Source organism: Habropoda laboriosa, unplaced genomic scaffold (genome assembly GCF_001263275.1).
Source record: "Habropoda laboriosa isolate 0110345459 unplaced genomic scaffold, ASM126327v1 scaffold65, whole genome shotgun sequence".
NCBI lineage: Eukaryota > Metazoa > Arthropoda > Insecta > Hymenoptera > Apidae > Habropoda > Habropoda laboriosa.
In genome coordinates, this window is record NW_017100254.1 from 2,268,188 (window position 1) to 2,283,333 (window position 15,146).

Sequence of the window (15,146 nt, forward strand, 5' to 3'; positions counted from 1 at the left end):
AGCCATATGCTGCCCTCTCTTGGGCTATGTCGTTTTCGCAAATCGGTCGAATAATTCGAAAGTACGATATTTCTCCGGTCCTAGTGTAGTCTATGATTGACAGTACAATAATAACAGCGATTACGACAATATTGAAGCAACGGCTGACTTTGTTACCGGGTATAACTGGGGGATTTCCCCTCTTATCCTCGGACACCCTAACCGCCCTTAACTCACTGAATTAGTTTCGCAAATTGAAGAATTTCGGCGTTATTTCCACTCCACCTCTTGCTATTCTCTCTTTCTCTCTCATTCTCTCCGTTGAAACGGTAACTTATTGTATGAATACAATATTAGAACACGGTCTTTCAGTAATCCCTGGCACACGTTGAATCTATATCCATGAACACTGCTGTATAATAGTACTAGCAAAAATATACTACTTTTTTGAGTTTGCTTGTTTTTTCACAAATCTACAAAAACCAGCGCAACGTCAGTGTGTTGCGCGACAGATAATCTGGAAAAGTTTTTGCATAACCTCGAATAACCATCAAATGTTTTCCAAATTACCTCGACACGTAACACCCTCCGAATAACCTTAATGACTGTATAACTACAATACAGCGTCATTAGACTTCCACTTATTCCTCCATTCAAACAACCACATCAAGAAGAAACTTTTGTCAAATCACTTTTCAAAAGCTTTGCGATTCCAAAGATTCTGATCGTTGTGCAAGTTGAACAAGTATTCTTATACTCGTAATATGTAGTTGACAATAGTGCATCGAACGTAGCGATAGTCGTCCCTTCGAAGTGAACGATACAAATTCACGAGATAACTCGGGATGATCGAATAAAAAGGAAAGAACACAAGATAAGATCATCGTTTTGCATCTCCTTTTCATTTCCTGCCGCCCCCGCGTCTAACATCGTTTGCCATCCCCCTTCTCTATTTATCATCCGACTACTCATCTGCTGACTTGTTATTAAATTAATCCTTCGTTTAGTCAAATTGATGCATTGATATCATAGAGCACTCATAACTCACAGCACCCTTTCCGACACGATTAGTACACGCGCGGCCGTTTTCACGCGCGACCCCTGATCCGATGAGCTGAGGGGGGCACCATTCTGCAATTCCCTATTTGTGCCGATGCAGACTCCACTATTTATTAACATCATTACTTATCATTTCAACCACTCGTGCATCACGGTGACGTCACCGAGATAAATGCATCCTATTGGCGGACAGGCGACGCGAGCTTTATTTAATGGTCACCAGTGAATGCTTGGATCGATGAGCAGCGTGCTCCTTTCCAATCAGTGTCCCGTCGCGAAGGAACATCACAATACTATTTGCTCAAAGATCGACTGGTTTAAGCGGCGTTTCGATCGCGAGCGTTTCTATCATTTCGGAATTTGCCACTATCCATTACGAGTACCTACTTACATATTCTCCTAGTATTGTGAGTCGAATAGAATGCGAAACGAACATTGCTGATAATTACTCGTATACGTTTATTCACGTGTAGAATTGCAGTCGCGTTTCCATTGATACGTACGTAAATGGAATACTGATTCGAAATGACGCAACGCTGTAACTCAATTACCTATAGTATTTTTGTTCATATTTGGAAAAAAAAGGTCGTTCGTTGAAAATAAAAAGTGTCCTAGGTTTAATGAAAATGAGACTTCATCTCAAAATATGCATATCTACCACTTTGCATATTATATGATTTTCAAAATACCGTTTCGTGTACTTGAATATTCATGCACCGCATTACAGGTTAACAATGAACCTTCGATTTCACGAGAATAAATAAAAAGATTAATTTTCCGAGAAATGGTAAAACTGAAACGTACCTCTAACAACAGAAATGCTCCACGATGGTTTATCATCGAAAAGTTTGATTCGATCAATCACGGGAACCGACAGCGGGCAAATCGCTGGCCACGCGTAATTAGTATACGCGATAGAGACGTTGATGGCCACGGAAGTTTTATTTTCCGTTTCCTCCTCCGAGCGTTTTCAATTTGAATACCGATTAATCTGACCGAATAATCTTACCGTATATTTCGCGCGGTCCTCCGATATTCGTTTGAGGGCATTTTTTTAAAACTAAACGTTTCACTTTATCGTGCCCGCGCAGCAATTAATAATAACACTGCAATCGGGCGTATCTTTTATAACCTTTCGGAGTATAAATCGCGAAATTCTGGAATTATCAGGCAGCCGGAATGAAAGGCTATTTCCGTCGCACCGGAATCACGGGCAATATTTTACGTGGGATTGGGGTTGAACGCGGACACATCGACGTTTGATATTTTTATGCAGTGGCGCCACCGCGGAGAGATTTACGAGGCAGATATGCGATCACAAAATGTCCGACACTAAATCAAACATGTTGCATCGGAAAACATCAGAAATTATTATTGGGACTTTTATGGGATCGACGGGAGTGAAAGGAACGTACAATGTAACTCGACGCGCCGTTTCATTGCGAGTATCTCTTGGAGGATCTATCGCGGAATAAATCGTGATATATTAGGCCCTCCGTTCCCTCGGTTTTATATCGCCGTGGAAGAAAATGTTATGGCCACTCATTGAGCCGCGCGTTATACGGCTGTATTGTGAACGTCAATGTTGCAATAATAATAATATGAATCACCTCTTTACTATCAGAATTAAGACGGGATTTCTGTTACGTCTCATTTAAAAGTTTATTCCTTCTATTTATTATACCCAACATAAAATTCACGGTTACAATTTTTTCTGACAGAAAGAACTCGTGCATATATCTACGAATGTATCTTGTCAACAATCGTTAATCATTCTTAATGGAAAATGAAAAAAGATAAATTTGACTAAAAACAATACTACAAATTCATATGTGTACGAGATAAATGATTTATTAAAGGGTTACCCATTTATGTGTCGTTAATGTTTGCATGAGGTGGTAGAAGTTTACAGTACTTAAATACATACATTTTAAATGAACACAAAAAAGAAATAAAATTATTGTTTATTTTGCTAAGAGAATGTTTACTTTAATTAATGAAATTATAGTTTTTGAAAAGGAACTTGAATTAAAGCACCACCAACTTATATATCATTTTCTTATATTTCGCTTTATTAATGTATGAAAATGAGTCTTATTGCAAAAGTAAGGTTACTGTTTAAAATATCGGTTACGATTAAAAATATCAGTTTCCAAAATAGAGTGCGCTGTGTTACAGTTAAGATGAATGTTAACGTCGTCGGTACATCAGTTTTAGTTAAATAGATCCCATAGGATAACAGATTCTTATGTAGACACATCGCTACATCGTTAACATCAACTCCTGTAAAAAATTAAATAATGCCTATTATATTATTATAATAAATTATAAAATTACAATAAACGTGTTACGTTTTATGTCTATTACTATGAAGATTTATAAATAATTGAAAAATATGAAAAATGTGTTGAGAACTAACAAGTAGCCGTTTCAATGGAATAAAATCCGTCGTATTAGAGCCGCTCTTATACTACTAATGAAGGAACACAAGTTTTCCTTCCTTCCATCCCCTTCTTCTACAGCCCTTTCATTCTTTATCCTTAGAAGAAATAAAGGCGGAGTCGTAACAGTGGGATGATTAATATCCAGCTGACAGTTTGTGAAACGGGCAGCCAATAAACGGGATAAAAATACTGGTGAAAAATAGCGCGCTCATTAGGGGTACAGTGACATCTGCGACTGCTGTGTCGAAAGTCTTCGAGGAGTGTAGGAAAAGGTGCCTGGATGAAGGGAACAAAGAAGACAGGTTTATTAAAGTAATGGCGGATCATTTTAATATTCCAATGGGAACGCGTTACATTCGCTGACTTGTGGAACTTAATAACATTTTTTTTAACGGTATTATCACCTCTCTTTTTCTAATATCTTTAATAAAACTTAAATTTCGCACAATTAAAAAAGCATATGAAATCGAAGAAGAAATGGGTTTACGACATTTTTTAAACGTTTATTTCTTTTTTGCATCTTTACAAAATGTATGACAAATTATTTCTTTTCATAAAAAAGAATGTATAAAATATGATATGACATGAATGAAAATAAACGAATATTCAATTTGGTTATAGCTAAAAACATGGTATTATGATAATTGTTTCAAAGAAAATTTTGATATATCAGAAAGACATATTCTACTTTACTAAAATATAATGCAATAATTTTGATAAGTATTTGGTAAAAATTATTTTTTCATGTTAGTTGTTAAAAATACTTCATTTAAATAACAGACTATTTCATTAATTTTTTACATTTTTAAATTAGTTTTTAAATTAAAAATAAGTTAGCTTCATAGATGGCGTTGCAGATCCTACTATTTGTGTCAAATGGTATACGATGACACCTATTGAAAGAAGCACTGTCTTTATTAGTACTTTTTTTTACTTGTAATAGTGATAAATAAATAGACTGCATAATAAAAATTAATATATCTTTTGCCATATTTGTATTTTTCTTTTTGTCAAAGAAATGGTTGACGGTAAGTCACTTATTCTACTACTAAATATAACCTGATACAGTGTTTGATCCCTTCTACATTTCTGGCAAAATTAAAAATTAAAATTTACTTAATTTACAGAAGAGGTGATACGTCGAAGATTACTCATAGATGGGGATGGAACTGGAGATGATCGTAGAATTAATATGCTTTTAAAATCATTCATAAAATGGGCAAATAGTCCAGATGTAGATAATACTTTGCATGAAAGAATGTTATCACAACTTGCCCAGTGTGAATTTGCCCAACGAAAATCCAGATTAGTCTCAAATATGAGTCAAGAAGAATTAAAAAGTTATGAACAATTATCACAAGAAATTGAAATTCAAATAGAAGAGGCTAAGAGAGACATAGAAAAAACAAAAGCTGAACTACAAGATGCAAAACGTGTTAGGAAAAATAGAATTGAGTATGATGTACTGGCAAAAGTTATAAGCGAACAACCAGATAGAGTAGAAACCAATTTGAAGCTTGCCACCTTACGTGAAGAATTAGGCAAATTGAAGGTAAAAAAATTTATACCATATCTTATAAAATTTTGTTTTTTGTTGTGACATTGTAGAAATTAATGTGTGAATATGTTGAAATATAGGAAAAGTCTGAACTGCTAGAACTTAAATTGGAAATGAGACGCAAACAGTTTCATGTTTTAATATCTTCCATACATTCTTTACAAGGAATGTTAGATGAGGGTGATGAGGAAATAATGGATGTGAGTTTGGAAAATTATGAGGATACAGATACATCAACACCTTCTAAGACTGAAGCATCTTGAAATAATAGTATTTTATAAAATGTTTATTAATTTTATAAATGCCTTAATACACCAAAGTAATTTTCTTTACTATTATGTTGTACATGTATTGTAACGAAAAAAAAAAATATTGTTTACCGAGGTTTTGTATTAAAATTTGAAAAACTTAATGACAAATTATATGTAAGAATTATACACATAAAAATATACTATCCAATTTTTAATTTTAATTTGCTAGTTTTTGGAACATGCCTTATGGTTAAAGACAATCTAATTCCCCGTTTTAACGTTTGTCCTTCTGAAAACCTTTCTCCACATATATTTAAATTTTTTATCACAGACTTTGTAACAACATCTGTATCAGTCTCTGCTATTGAATGCAAATAATTATGATATAAATCGCCTTGGAGAATAAACAGACTTCTGCGCTCTAAGAGGAAACTAAACTTTAAATCAGGTTGATGTTGCTAAAACAAAATTTTACAAGTAATTTATATTTGAATATATGCAGCTGCACTATGGATATAATTATTACAACCTCTGTACTGTTGACTCGTTTATAAAAATCTAGGAGTGTATGTGAGCCACAACTAATGGTTGTTACAATAGGGTGAAAAAGTGGGCCATCTGAATGTGCCTGATAAATATTACATTTTACTTTGTATGTATTGCTTCATATTTTATATTGTAATAACATGAAATGCATAATTTATGATTATACCATTATTCCTTGACCAGGTAGATATTCATTAATTAAAACATGATTAGGTAACTTCTCTTTTTCAAATACATTATAGGATGATACTTGGTTAATATATTTTTGTAGCCACTGAAAACTTATTATTACACTTTTATACAATTAATATTTTTTAAAATGTAATTGTACATATTACTACAAAATACTTACACCTGGTATTTCTTCTGCTATCATGCCTTTTGGATGTGGAATACCACCCCAGTTTTGCAATCTGCGATGACTTAATTGTGTCCACTTTGGCAGAGGAGCTTTATTAACATGTTTCACTATCTCATCCTCTTCCTTTTGTGTAATAAAATTTGGTATATAAATAGCTAAATCAGGAACCTGTGGTAAATGAACGATATTATTGTTTTTTAAAGAAAAATAAAACATAACCTTAAGAAAAAACGTTAAAACAAACCTCTGAAATTATATTTTCATGAAAAACACGTTTACCCTCTTCCATTTCGCAATAAGTGCTATAAAGTAAATAAAAAACTAATTACAGAATAATTAGATACTAGTTTATTATTTACTTAGTGGGTATTATTTTTAAGCGCTAGTTTTGTACATGTTCTATTATAACATACACATCTGCAAATAAAATTATGTACAGGATTTTTAAATAAAATAAACTTCTATTTTAACGAAATTTTAATTTTATTGAATTCCTCTTAATTTCCATGCTTTTCAAACATTATCGATATTATACATGTATATTTGCGTAATTAAACGAGAAGCTTTTGTTCTTAAATTTCCGAAACTTCATACATGTTTGATCTAAGAAAACTCACCCTTTTTGGTACGATAACCATATGCATTTGATGTTTGTTAAACGGAATTTTTTTTAATTAACATTAATGAAAATAAATTAAGAGTTACCGTTTTTACATCGAAATACGATTTTTTTATATTTCGTATAATGTTAAAAAATATTGTTTTACTAAATATGTAAACGCAAACAGTACAAATCCCTTAGCGATGCGTTTACGTAAAATCAATTTTATGGAAGGGAATATCCTTCACGCAACTGTATGTAAAACGCAAGTCCCTAATAAATATATACATAGCGATCTAGAACGCCCTTAATTTTCATTGTTAAATTTATGTAATATCGCGTGATTATTTTAATAAAAAAAGGGACAAAATGGATAACCAGACAATAGATCAGATGGATAACAGGGAATTAAAATTTGTTCATCAGGTATATCCTTAAAATTATTGTATTCTAAAAGAAATCATATTTTTTATACATTACTTCAACGTTTAATAAAATACTTATTATTTTATGTGTATAAATGTAAAAAATTTTATAGTTTCTTATACATCATAATTTTGAAAATACTGCTGATGCATTGATGATTGAAGCTAAAATAAAAGGTTTTAAAGATTTTAAAACAGACTTGAAAACCAAAGATGAGATTTATGAATATTATTATGAACAAATAATGTTAAGTTACAGAAATGGAGACTGGAAGGCATTCTTCAAAGTATGCCAAACATATCTTTTAAATATAATAAAGATACATTTTTGAGAAAGAAGTATATAGTTTCTAAGAATTTTTCATTTCTAGTTGTGGAATTTGTTAATACCTGAAAATGCTATGCAAACAAAAGCTTGTAAAATTTTGATGTTACATTTGTATGTGTATTTTGTAATGCTACCTAAACGTGTGTTACTATTACATTGGTATAAAGAAAAAGGTATAATATAGTAGTAAATAAGTATAGAATAAATATAAACTGTATGTATTGAATTTATATTAATTACTATGTATGGAATTATTTAGGTAAAGCAGAATCAAACATAGGTGATTCTATGGCAACACTGAGTCCACATGATCCTGAATTCGAAGAGGTAATTTCAATCAGTTTTAATATAATTGTTTTTTTTTTTAGTTCATGTCATATTTATTCTGTTTTCATTCATTAACATTCTTTTTTTTTAACATTATTAACATAAATAGTTGGACAAAACAGTAATGCATTTGTAGTGACTGATTTAACATTAATAATATACAGAATTTTATGACTGAAATAGAGAAGAATATGAATGATAGTATGGAACAGTTACGCAACTTTCTAAATACGACAGGTAAAGAATTAGAAAATGAACCAGAATTACGAGTTTATTTTGCATTACCCTTTATTGAGGATCCATATACAGAACCATTTCTTTCTAAAATATTTGAACAAAGTTGGACAGATGAAATGACTGAAAACTTACAGGTTCTTCTTGAAACATATAAACCTCAAGTAAGTGATCAGTTCAACAAGAGCAATGGAGGATCTTTATGTTAAAAAATATTTTATAAAGCTTTATGCAATTTTCAGATTTTTAGCGATATAAAATACACTGATGAAAATTCAAATAAATTTCCTTCAAATTACACGCCCGTATCAGAAAAACCGAAAAGTGATATAGTTGCGAATAAAACGATCAACAGCAATAATATACCAATCATACCAAATGATAGAAACATCCCAATGTTTCTTGAAGATGGTGAAACTGATGAACAGTACAATTCATATGGTAATATAAAGTATAGTCAAAAATCAAAGTAAGAAGTATCTTCAATATTTTTCTGACACAATATTTTTCAGCATTTTACAGACAATAATTTTTGTTGTTCTTTTTTTATAGAAGTATACAAACTGTATCAATGAATTCTTCTGAAGAAGATATGTATTCATCACATTTTACCAAAAAGAATAAAAAATTACTACAATGTACCCAAGAATTGGCTGTAGCTAAATCTCATTTGTGCAGTGTTCACTCTAATTATGAAAAAGTGAAAATTAGATTTCATAAACTGCATACTGACTATCATAAGTTGATGAATATTGCAAAAGTATTAACAACAGCTTTGGAAAATTCAATAAAAGGTCAAGTGATCGATTTCCAAGATATACTGGAATCTTGCATAAAAATCTTTCCAGATTTATTTAATCAAAACGTAAAAGATACTTCACATGTATGTTTCTTATATTTTTATTATTTTATTATTTAATTCAGAAACGTTTAAATGACATAATTTTGTTTATTGCACACGCACAGTTTTCGTCGGAATTACTATTAGATAAATCTCGTTCTGACATAAACATCATTGAATATTCTGAGTCATACAGTACATTCGTCCCACCAAAATTATTGGATTTCAAGAAGATTAAGTTGCATTTAATTAATGGAAGCATGAAAACAAAATTGTTCCTTTTACAAGCATTACGAAGGGTAAGAGAAAATGATCAATATCTGATGGTTTATAAAATTGTCATAAACGAATAATATATATTGTAGAAAATAACATTTAGTCAACCCGGAGAACGAGATGAAACGGTGCGCGAGTACATAAGCAAAGATTTACTGGGTCTTCATAGTCAAATCGTTAATTACAAAGGCAAATCTATCTTGCCATATTTATTAACTCCACAAAACGTTGTTATACCACATCCTTTGCAACAATCAATTATGAGATTATTGAACACTTTGGCATCATTCAGATGTGGAAGGGATTATCTATCATTTGATTCTACCGTTGTTGACATGGTATATACGGCAAAATTTTGTATTTAGTGATGAAAAAAGGAATATAAAATAATAAGACAAATATTCCAGGTATTCAAGTGCCTGAATAGTACCTGTGATATTAATATAGACACCTTGACCTGCAATATGATAATTGCAATGCTGCAGAAGTTATCGCTACGCAAGCAGCAGAGAATATATATGATAGAAAATGGATTAGTGGAATGGTTGATTCGTCATTTACATAATCAGTATCGTATTATGGATTCCTATCGATTGGAATACGCTACGGCCCTTTTGATGAATTTGTCGCTCCATCAAGTAGCTCAAAAGAGAGCATCAGCAATGGCGTCTTTGCTTATTTCAACTCTAATCGATTTGCTCTTAATGGATCATGCAATGGTATGATGAATTGTTTCTTTTTTACTTTTCGTAATTAAAATTAGTTATGATGTACATTTATGCCAGGCATTGCCGTATATTAATGGAACTTTGAACAATTTTTTGACGAATCACGTGATCAATGAAGAAGCGAAAAAGATGAAATTTTCAGCCGTATTAGAACAGTATAGTAAATATAAAACTGGTGAAATAAGGTAAAATATTTTTGTTAATACACTATGTGTAAGCTATGTTATTTGAAATAAAAATATTTCGATAAAATTATTTATCGAAATAATTATAGGAAACACTTGAATCATATTATGAGGATACACAGAGGTGAAATTACCATTAAAATGGAAGACGAACAAATGATAGATAATGATAATGTAGGTGAAGATTGTATTAATATTGTTTACTCTTTCACGAAGAATTAATTCTTTTTCGTTACAGGAGCAATTTGATGTATTGGAAAATCAACTGGATGAAAATGATCCAGTAAAAAATAATTACGCAGAATTGTGTGGGGAGTCATTGTTAGAGTCGTGTTATACGATCTCGTCAAAGATAGTCCAAAAGAAAGAAATAATCTCAGACGTAGCTTCGTTTGCAGAATTAAAACCGGACACGATAAATGCTGTGCAAAATAATCAAGTTAAAAATTTATATTCTCAGCATGAATTGATTGGTGAAGAAAATTTATCAAGGTATTGTTACAGCAATTTAATTATAAATATTTGTTAATTCACAAATTTACACGTATCTTTGATATTACGAAAATTATGGTACTTTTCTCGTATATTTCAAGAAAATCGATAAACAAAAAGCATGATATCAGAAATAAAAGTAGCGATATGGTAATTGAAGATTTTGTTAAAAAAGTGGTACCATATTCAAAACTGCAATTGCATGCAACTGAATTAAAATCTTCTTCAATTAAGGTATTTAATGAAAAATCATGTGTCGTGTATATATTTCTAAATTAAAATTCGTGTGATACTTTTCAAGGATCGGCAAATTTCTAAAAAGCAAATCATGAACGATAAATGGAATTTGATAGATAAGATTTCCATCAAAAAAGCTTACAACGAAAGCGCCACGTACCTCTATGAAAATCAAATTGCCAAGTTCGTTGTTACTTTGTTCATACAAAACTGACACAACCAGATGTTTAAAGTAAATTTTTTTTTTATTACAGAGAAAGCAGTAAAACGATCGTAGCATCTTCGGTGCTTCTAGGAATTGGTAGTGCAGCTGAATCAACAGGTTGGAATCCATTATACAGTTTCATTGTTTTCACTTTATTAAAAAAGGGGCACGCGATGAGTAATTAGTTGTTTACAAATTTCTAAACCGCTTACCGCGTTTGACAAGTAAAATATATTGTAAGCACTGTACAGTGAAAGCTTTATAACTTTCTCTCAAACATATATATTTGGTCATGATGGGAAAATTGGAGCAAGCAAATGAAAGTAATGAAGTCTAGGATGAACCATATTTATTGACCATATAATTACGTGAAATTGCCATTTTTCTTTTTCTTTTTCATTGGAATAAATTTAAAGTTATAAATCTTATAATTACTTTAAAATTTGTATTTTTTCAGTAACGGAGAAAATCAGCAGTATAGCGTCACTGTGAGTCAAGATTTCGATGTGTCACAAACGCACCGTGTAGTCTCTTACCTAGTTACTCACCATTATACATATATTTTTCTATCAAGATTTTACACGTTTTTATACATCACTTGAACTTTCGAATAAATTGCACGTTTTGTTCGCCATTATTAAGCTTCTCAATTGAAATATAGAGATTATCGTTCGAAAGTTGAATTTTCTTTATAGAAATATCGAGGGCAACGATAAAATTGCAAACGATAGTATTCCATGGTCAGAGGAGACGGAACTCGACACGGAAGAAGCATTCTTAGCCAAGCCAAAGCTTCTACGGACTCCGCCGTGAATAAAATGAAATCTCAGGCATAAAACAACAGGAACAAATGTATACCTGTATCACTTTCTTAATAATTTTATTTTAAACGACATACAGATAACAATATATTTAATTAACATTAAATATTTCATACAATAAATATGTACAAAACGTAACATAACATGCCGTCATCACATCTCACGTCTCGTTAAAAATAATATTAGAAATAACCAGAATATGTGCTACCATGTCCAGGTACATAGCTACTGCTTCGGTATCTTCTCAATAAGGGACCGTCGGTATAACTGTTACCACTGAAACTACTGTGTAAATTGGACATCGACGAGTAACCTACTGGAGAACTGCTAGGATATGAGCTGATATAGCTTGGTTTGCTTTTGTAACCACCGACGAGCTTGCTGAGATACGAGGGTCCACCAACATAAGGTTGTCCACCATAATTACTTGGCCTGCTGTCTTTAATTGAAGCCAGCTTTCCGCTACCTTTACCATATTGACTAAGCAAGTAATCAACATCTTGCTCCTTGGAGAGATAGTTCAAACTTGCAGTGGGACCATACTCGCCCATGTATTTGTTGTATTTACTGAATTTCCCAGAACCATACGGACTAGGGCTGGCTCGTACACTGCTGAAGGGACTACTAGCAGAATTAGATAGGAGCATAGAAGAACCATAATTATGCCCCATGTTTCCATGACTTCCCCTCACATAACGTGTCTCAGGATGAAGGGAGTACACATCATTCATGAACTTAGTGCTTCCTGCCACTCCAAAGGCACCATCCTTATATTTTCCGTATGAGTAATCATTACTAGGACTATTGAATAAGTTTGAGGGCTCTCTGTTGTAGGATTGATCACCACCATCCACGAATCCTGCAGTATGTGTTGTTTGACTCCTAAAAGAGTCACCTGAATAATCTCCTCTGAATGAAGAAGTATCTGTAGTTAACTCAGGATAGCTTCCTGTGCTGGAGGCTCCAGGCAGATTATCAGAATATCTCGTGTAAGTGGGACTTTTAGCCTTGCTGGTGGAGAACTGACTGAAATCAGACCCTGCCTGATCACTACCCTGAGTATAAGCCTCGAAACTAGAATCTCCATTGTTACTGCTGCTTGTGTAGCTATCATAGCTGGATTGAGCAGCATTGTAGTAGGGACTAGTGGCCAGATTATCACGACTAGCAGTGGAGTAACTGGAGAAGCCAGTATTGTGGCTACTGGGAGAAAATCCGCTGTAAGAGCTACTCCTTAAACTTTCTTCGAGATTTCCTTGGCTCCTGCCGTTAGACACAGCGTGTCCACTACTTCCTACGGCGTAGAAGTCCGTGTTTTCTCTGTGACCTTCTTTCCCGGGCATGTAGGTCCCCCCGCTGATCACGTTGCTGTTGTACTCGAAGCCATTGTTATCCCCGCTGATGGAGTAGCCTGTAAGAAATTCATAAAAAGAAATAAATTAAGAAAATTTTATTCATATTGATAATTGTTATAAAACTGGAGAAACATTTGTGTAACGTATAGTATAACTGAAGAATTATTTTTTTATTAAGAATTTGTCCAATTTGTTACTATGTATCAAGACATGAAAAGATATGTTAATGAACACTGCTTTAATCTTGAAAGGAGCAGAATGAATTGCAACGCTTTTTTTAGCAAGGAAGCACCAGCGAGATACGTACTGTTAACCGGCGATTCTGCGCGAGCTAGCAGGATGCAGCTGAGGATCACTGAACTCTAAAAGTGGAACATTTTTATCGTAAATTAATGATCACCTTACAGCTGTGAATAATCTTCCTACTTAAAACGTGAAACATTGGTATATTTAAAAAAAAAAACTAATAATACTCTAAACTGATAAAAAAAAAAAAACAAATAGGTTAATAAAAACAAAAAACAATCTTACAAAGAATTTAATTACAAATTTGAATTCCACGTATTGCACAAGAATTGCTTTTTACAACCTATTCGGTACTCACGAGCGAAATGATTTTCGCCATGACAAAAGGAAGATCCCAAAAGGTCTTGTCTATCTAAACAAACCACCGAGTATCTCAGGTAAATCAGAAACAACACACATATACTGACACGCGAATCGGCTCCTTACCGTTTTATACTCCTAGGAATCCCTCCTCGCTCACAAAAAGGTAAAAGCGATCTTGATGTGCACATACTGATAGGACATTGGTTGGTACCCGACCATACAGAGCAGGGAGAAAGAGTCAACCTGATTTAACTCTTCACTTTTACGGGGAAAGCAATGGGTCAGTCCTCGTGCAGCTGACTATTCAGTGAACTATGAAGAGCATGACCTACCTAGCGTAATTAGACTTTTTAATGCATATAGAAAAAGTGTCCCTTTCACAGAACTCCGGTTCGGCTGTTCGAAACGTAACAACGACCTTGTTTATTACACCCGTATACAGGGTGTCCCGTTGGGATCAGTCCTACTACCTTTGGAACATGGATATAGAAAAAAATAGAACAAGATAAAATAGAATATAATATAAGATTCTTTATTTTGAATAAACTGTATAGTACATGTTTCTTTAAGAATAAATATTTTAAGTATATTCCCTGTGGGGTAAAATGATGCATATGTGTAATGTAAAAGTAAACGTAATACTCATCGCGTCTTGGACTGCGATTAACACAGATCAAGAGGCTGCGGTGCAGTCAGTAAATCGCGAGCTTTCGTAAAAATGTTGCCCCGATTTCTATGCATTACCATTGCCAAGGTTAACAGATATTTGTTACGGTGGGTGGATAACTTTCCTCTGACGAGAAAGGAAGCCGCGTTACGTCTTCCTCCGTATTGCGAATACAATAATTTCCAGTAATTGGTAATATGCACGTTGCTCGTTATTCTTTCAATTACCGAGTAAAATTGGCCCCGTTTATTTCGCTGTTGCTTTTTTCCTCGTTAAAAACGACACAAGTTTAAATAGACACTTTTTACGATGAACACTTAAGGAGAAGAAAATAATTATTGTAATTAAATTTTCTAACCTTTTTGATTCGTCTCATATAAGAAGTATAATTTAATATACATAAATGCTTTGATGAATGAAACAGCGTTTAATACATGACACGCGAAGGAGCATTTAAAGGAATATGAGTAAAGTTGAATAACCTTTGCACAAGATTATTGTTACAACGTTATTCACGGGATTTACACGCGATATTTACGGAACCCATTTAAGACGTGACGTGGTTTCATTTCAAAGCACGCTCATAGAAAATACCCAAGAATATCTCCCATCGGGGA

General features: G+C 33.0%; 4 protein-coding genes across 4 annotated transcripts; 2 read left to right on the forward strand and 2 right to left on the reverse strand.

Moving 5' to 3' along the window:
• The first annotated feature begins 4,500 nt into the window (after positions 1 to 4,500).
• LOC108572226 (THO complex subunit 7 homolog) lies at positions 4,501 to 5,303 on the forward strand. Its single transcript, XM_017934424.1, has 3 exons — positions 4,501 to 4,510; positions 4,610 to 5,034; positions 5,121 to 5,303. The coding sequence occupies exons 1-3, from the start codon at positions 4,501 to 4,503 to the stop codon at positions 5,301 to 5,303; spliced, it is 618 nt and encodes a 205-aa protein (XP_017789913.1).
• A 188-nt stretch (positions 5,304 to 5,491) lies between these two features.
• LOC108572384 (alpha-ketoglutarate-dependent dioxygenase alkB homolog 6) lies at positions 5,492 to 6,487 on the reverse strand. The gene is made up of 5 exons (XM_017934618.1): positions 6,443 to 6,487; positions 6,190 to 6,366; positions 6,004 to 6,111; positions 5,821 to 5,919; positions 5,492 to 5,749 (listed from the first exon to the last, which is right to left on the reverse strand). Exons 1-5 carry the CDS (start codon positions 6,485 to 6,487, stop codon positions 5,492 to 5,494), a joined length of 687 nt encoding a protein of 228 aa, XP_017790107.1.
• Positions 6,488 to 7,168: 681 nt separating this feature from the next.
• LOC108572227 lies at positions 7,169 to 11,890 on the forward strand. Its single transcript, XM_017934425.1, is given in 18 exon segments — positions 7,169 to 7,225; positions 7,338 to 7,511; positions 7,596 to 7,725; positions 7,812 to 7,879; positions 8,044 to 8,277; positions 8,356 to 8,582; positions 8,666 to 8,996; positions 9,080 to 9,253; positions 9,320 to 9,568; positions 9,638 to 9,949; positions 10,016 to 10,143; positions 10,233 to 10,317; positions 10,382 to 10,635; positions 10,737 to 10,905; positions 10,907 to 11,055; positions 11,127 to 11,194; positions 11,535 to 11,565; positions 11,773 to 11,890. Coding segments are annotated over 18 exon segments (2,958 nt in total).
• A 190-nt stretch (positions 11,891 to 12,080) lies between these two features.
• On the reverse strand, positions 12,081 to 14,050 carry LOC108572228. Its single transcript, XM_017934426.1, has 2 exons — positions 14,020 to 14,050; positions 12,081 to 13,309 (listed from the first exon to the last, which is right to left on the reverse strand). The coding sequence occupies exons 1-2, from the start codon at positions 14,048 to 14,050 to the stop codon at positions 12,081 to 12,083; spliced, it is 1,260 nt and encodes a 419-aa protein (XP_017789915.1).
• Positions 14,051 to 15,146: the final 1,096 nt, after the last annotated feature.

Excerpts from the sequence above, each read along its gene's own strand:
- LOC108572226 (XM_017934424.1), top strand. Across the intron at positions 5,035-5,120 it reads AAGAATTAGGCAAATTGAAG|GAAAAGTCTGAACTGCTAGA; the intron begins GTAAAAAAATTT and ends GTTGAAATATAG.
- LOC108572384 (XM_017934618.1), bottom strand. The coding sequence starts at position 6,487 with ATGGAAGAGGGTAAACGTGTTTTTCATGAAAATATAATTTCAGAG. Across the intron at positions 6,112-6,189 it reads TAGCAGAAGAAATACCAGGT|TGGCTACAAAAATATATTAA; the intron begins GTAAGTATTTTG and ends ATAAGTTTTCAG. Across the intron at positions 5,750-5,820 it reads AACGAGTCAACAGTACAGAG|CAACATCAACCTGATTTAAA; the intron begins GTTGTAATAATT and ends ATTTTGTTTTAG.
- LOC108572228 (XM_017934426.1), bottom strand. The coding sequence starts at position 14,050 with ATGTGCACATCAAGATCGCTTTTACCTTTTT. Across the intron at positions 13,310-14,019 it reads AAGATCGCTTTTACCTTTTT|GCTACTCCATCAGCGGGGAT; the intron begins GTGAGCGAGGAG and ends AATTTCTTACAG.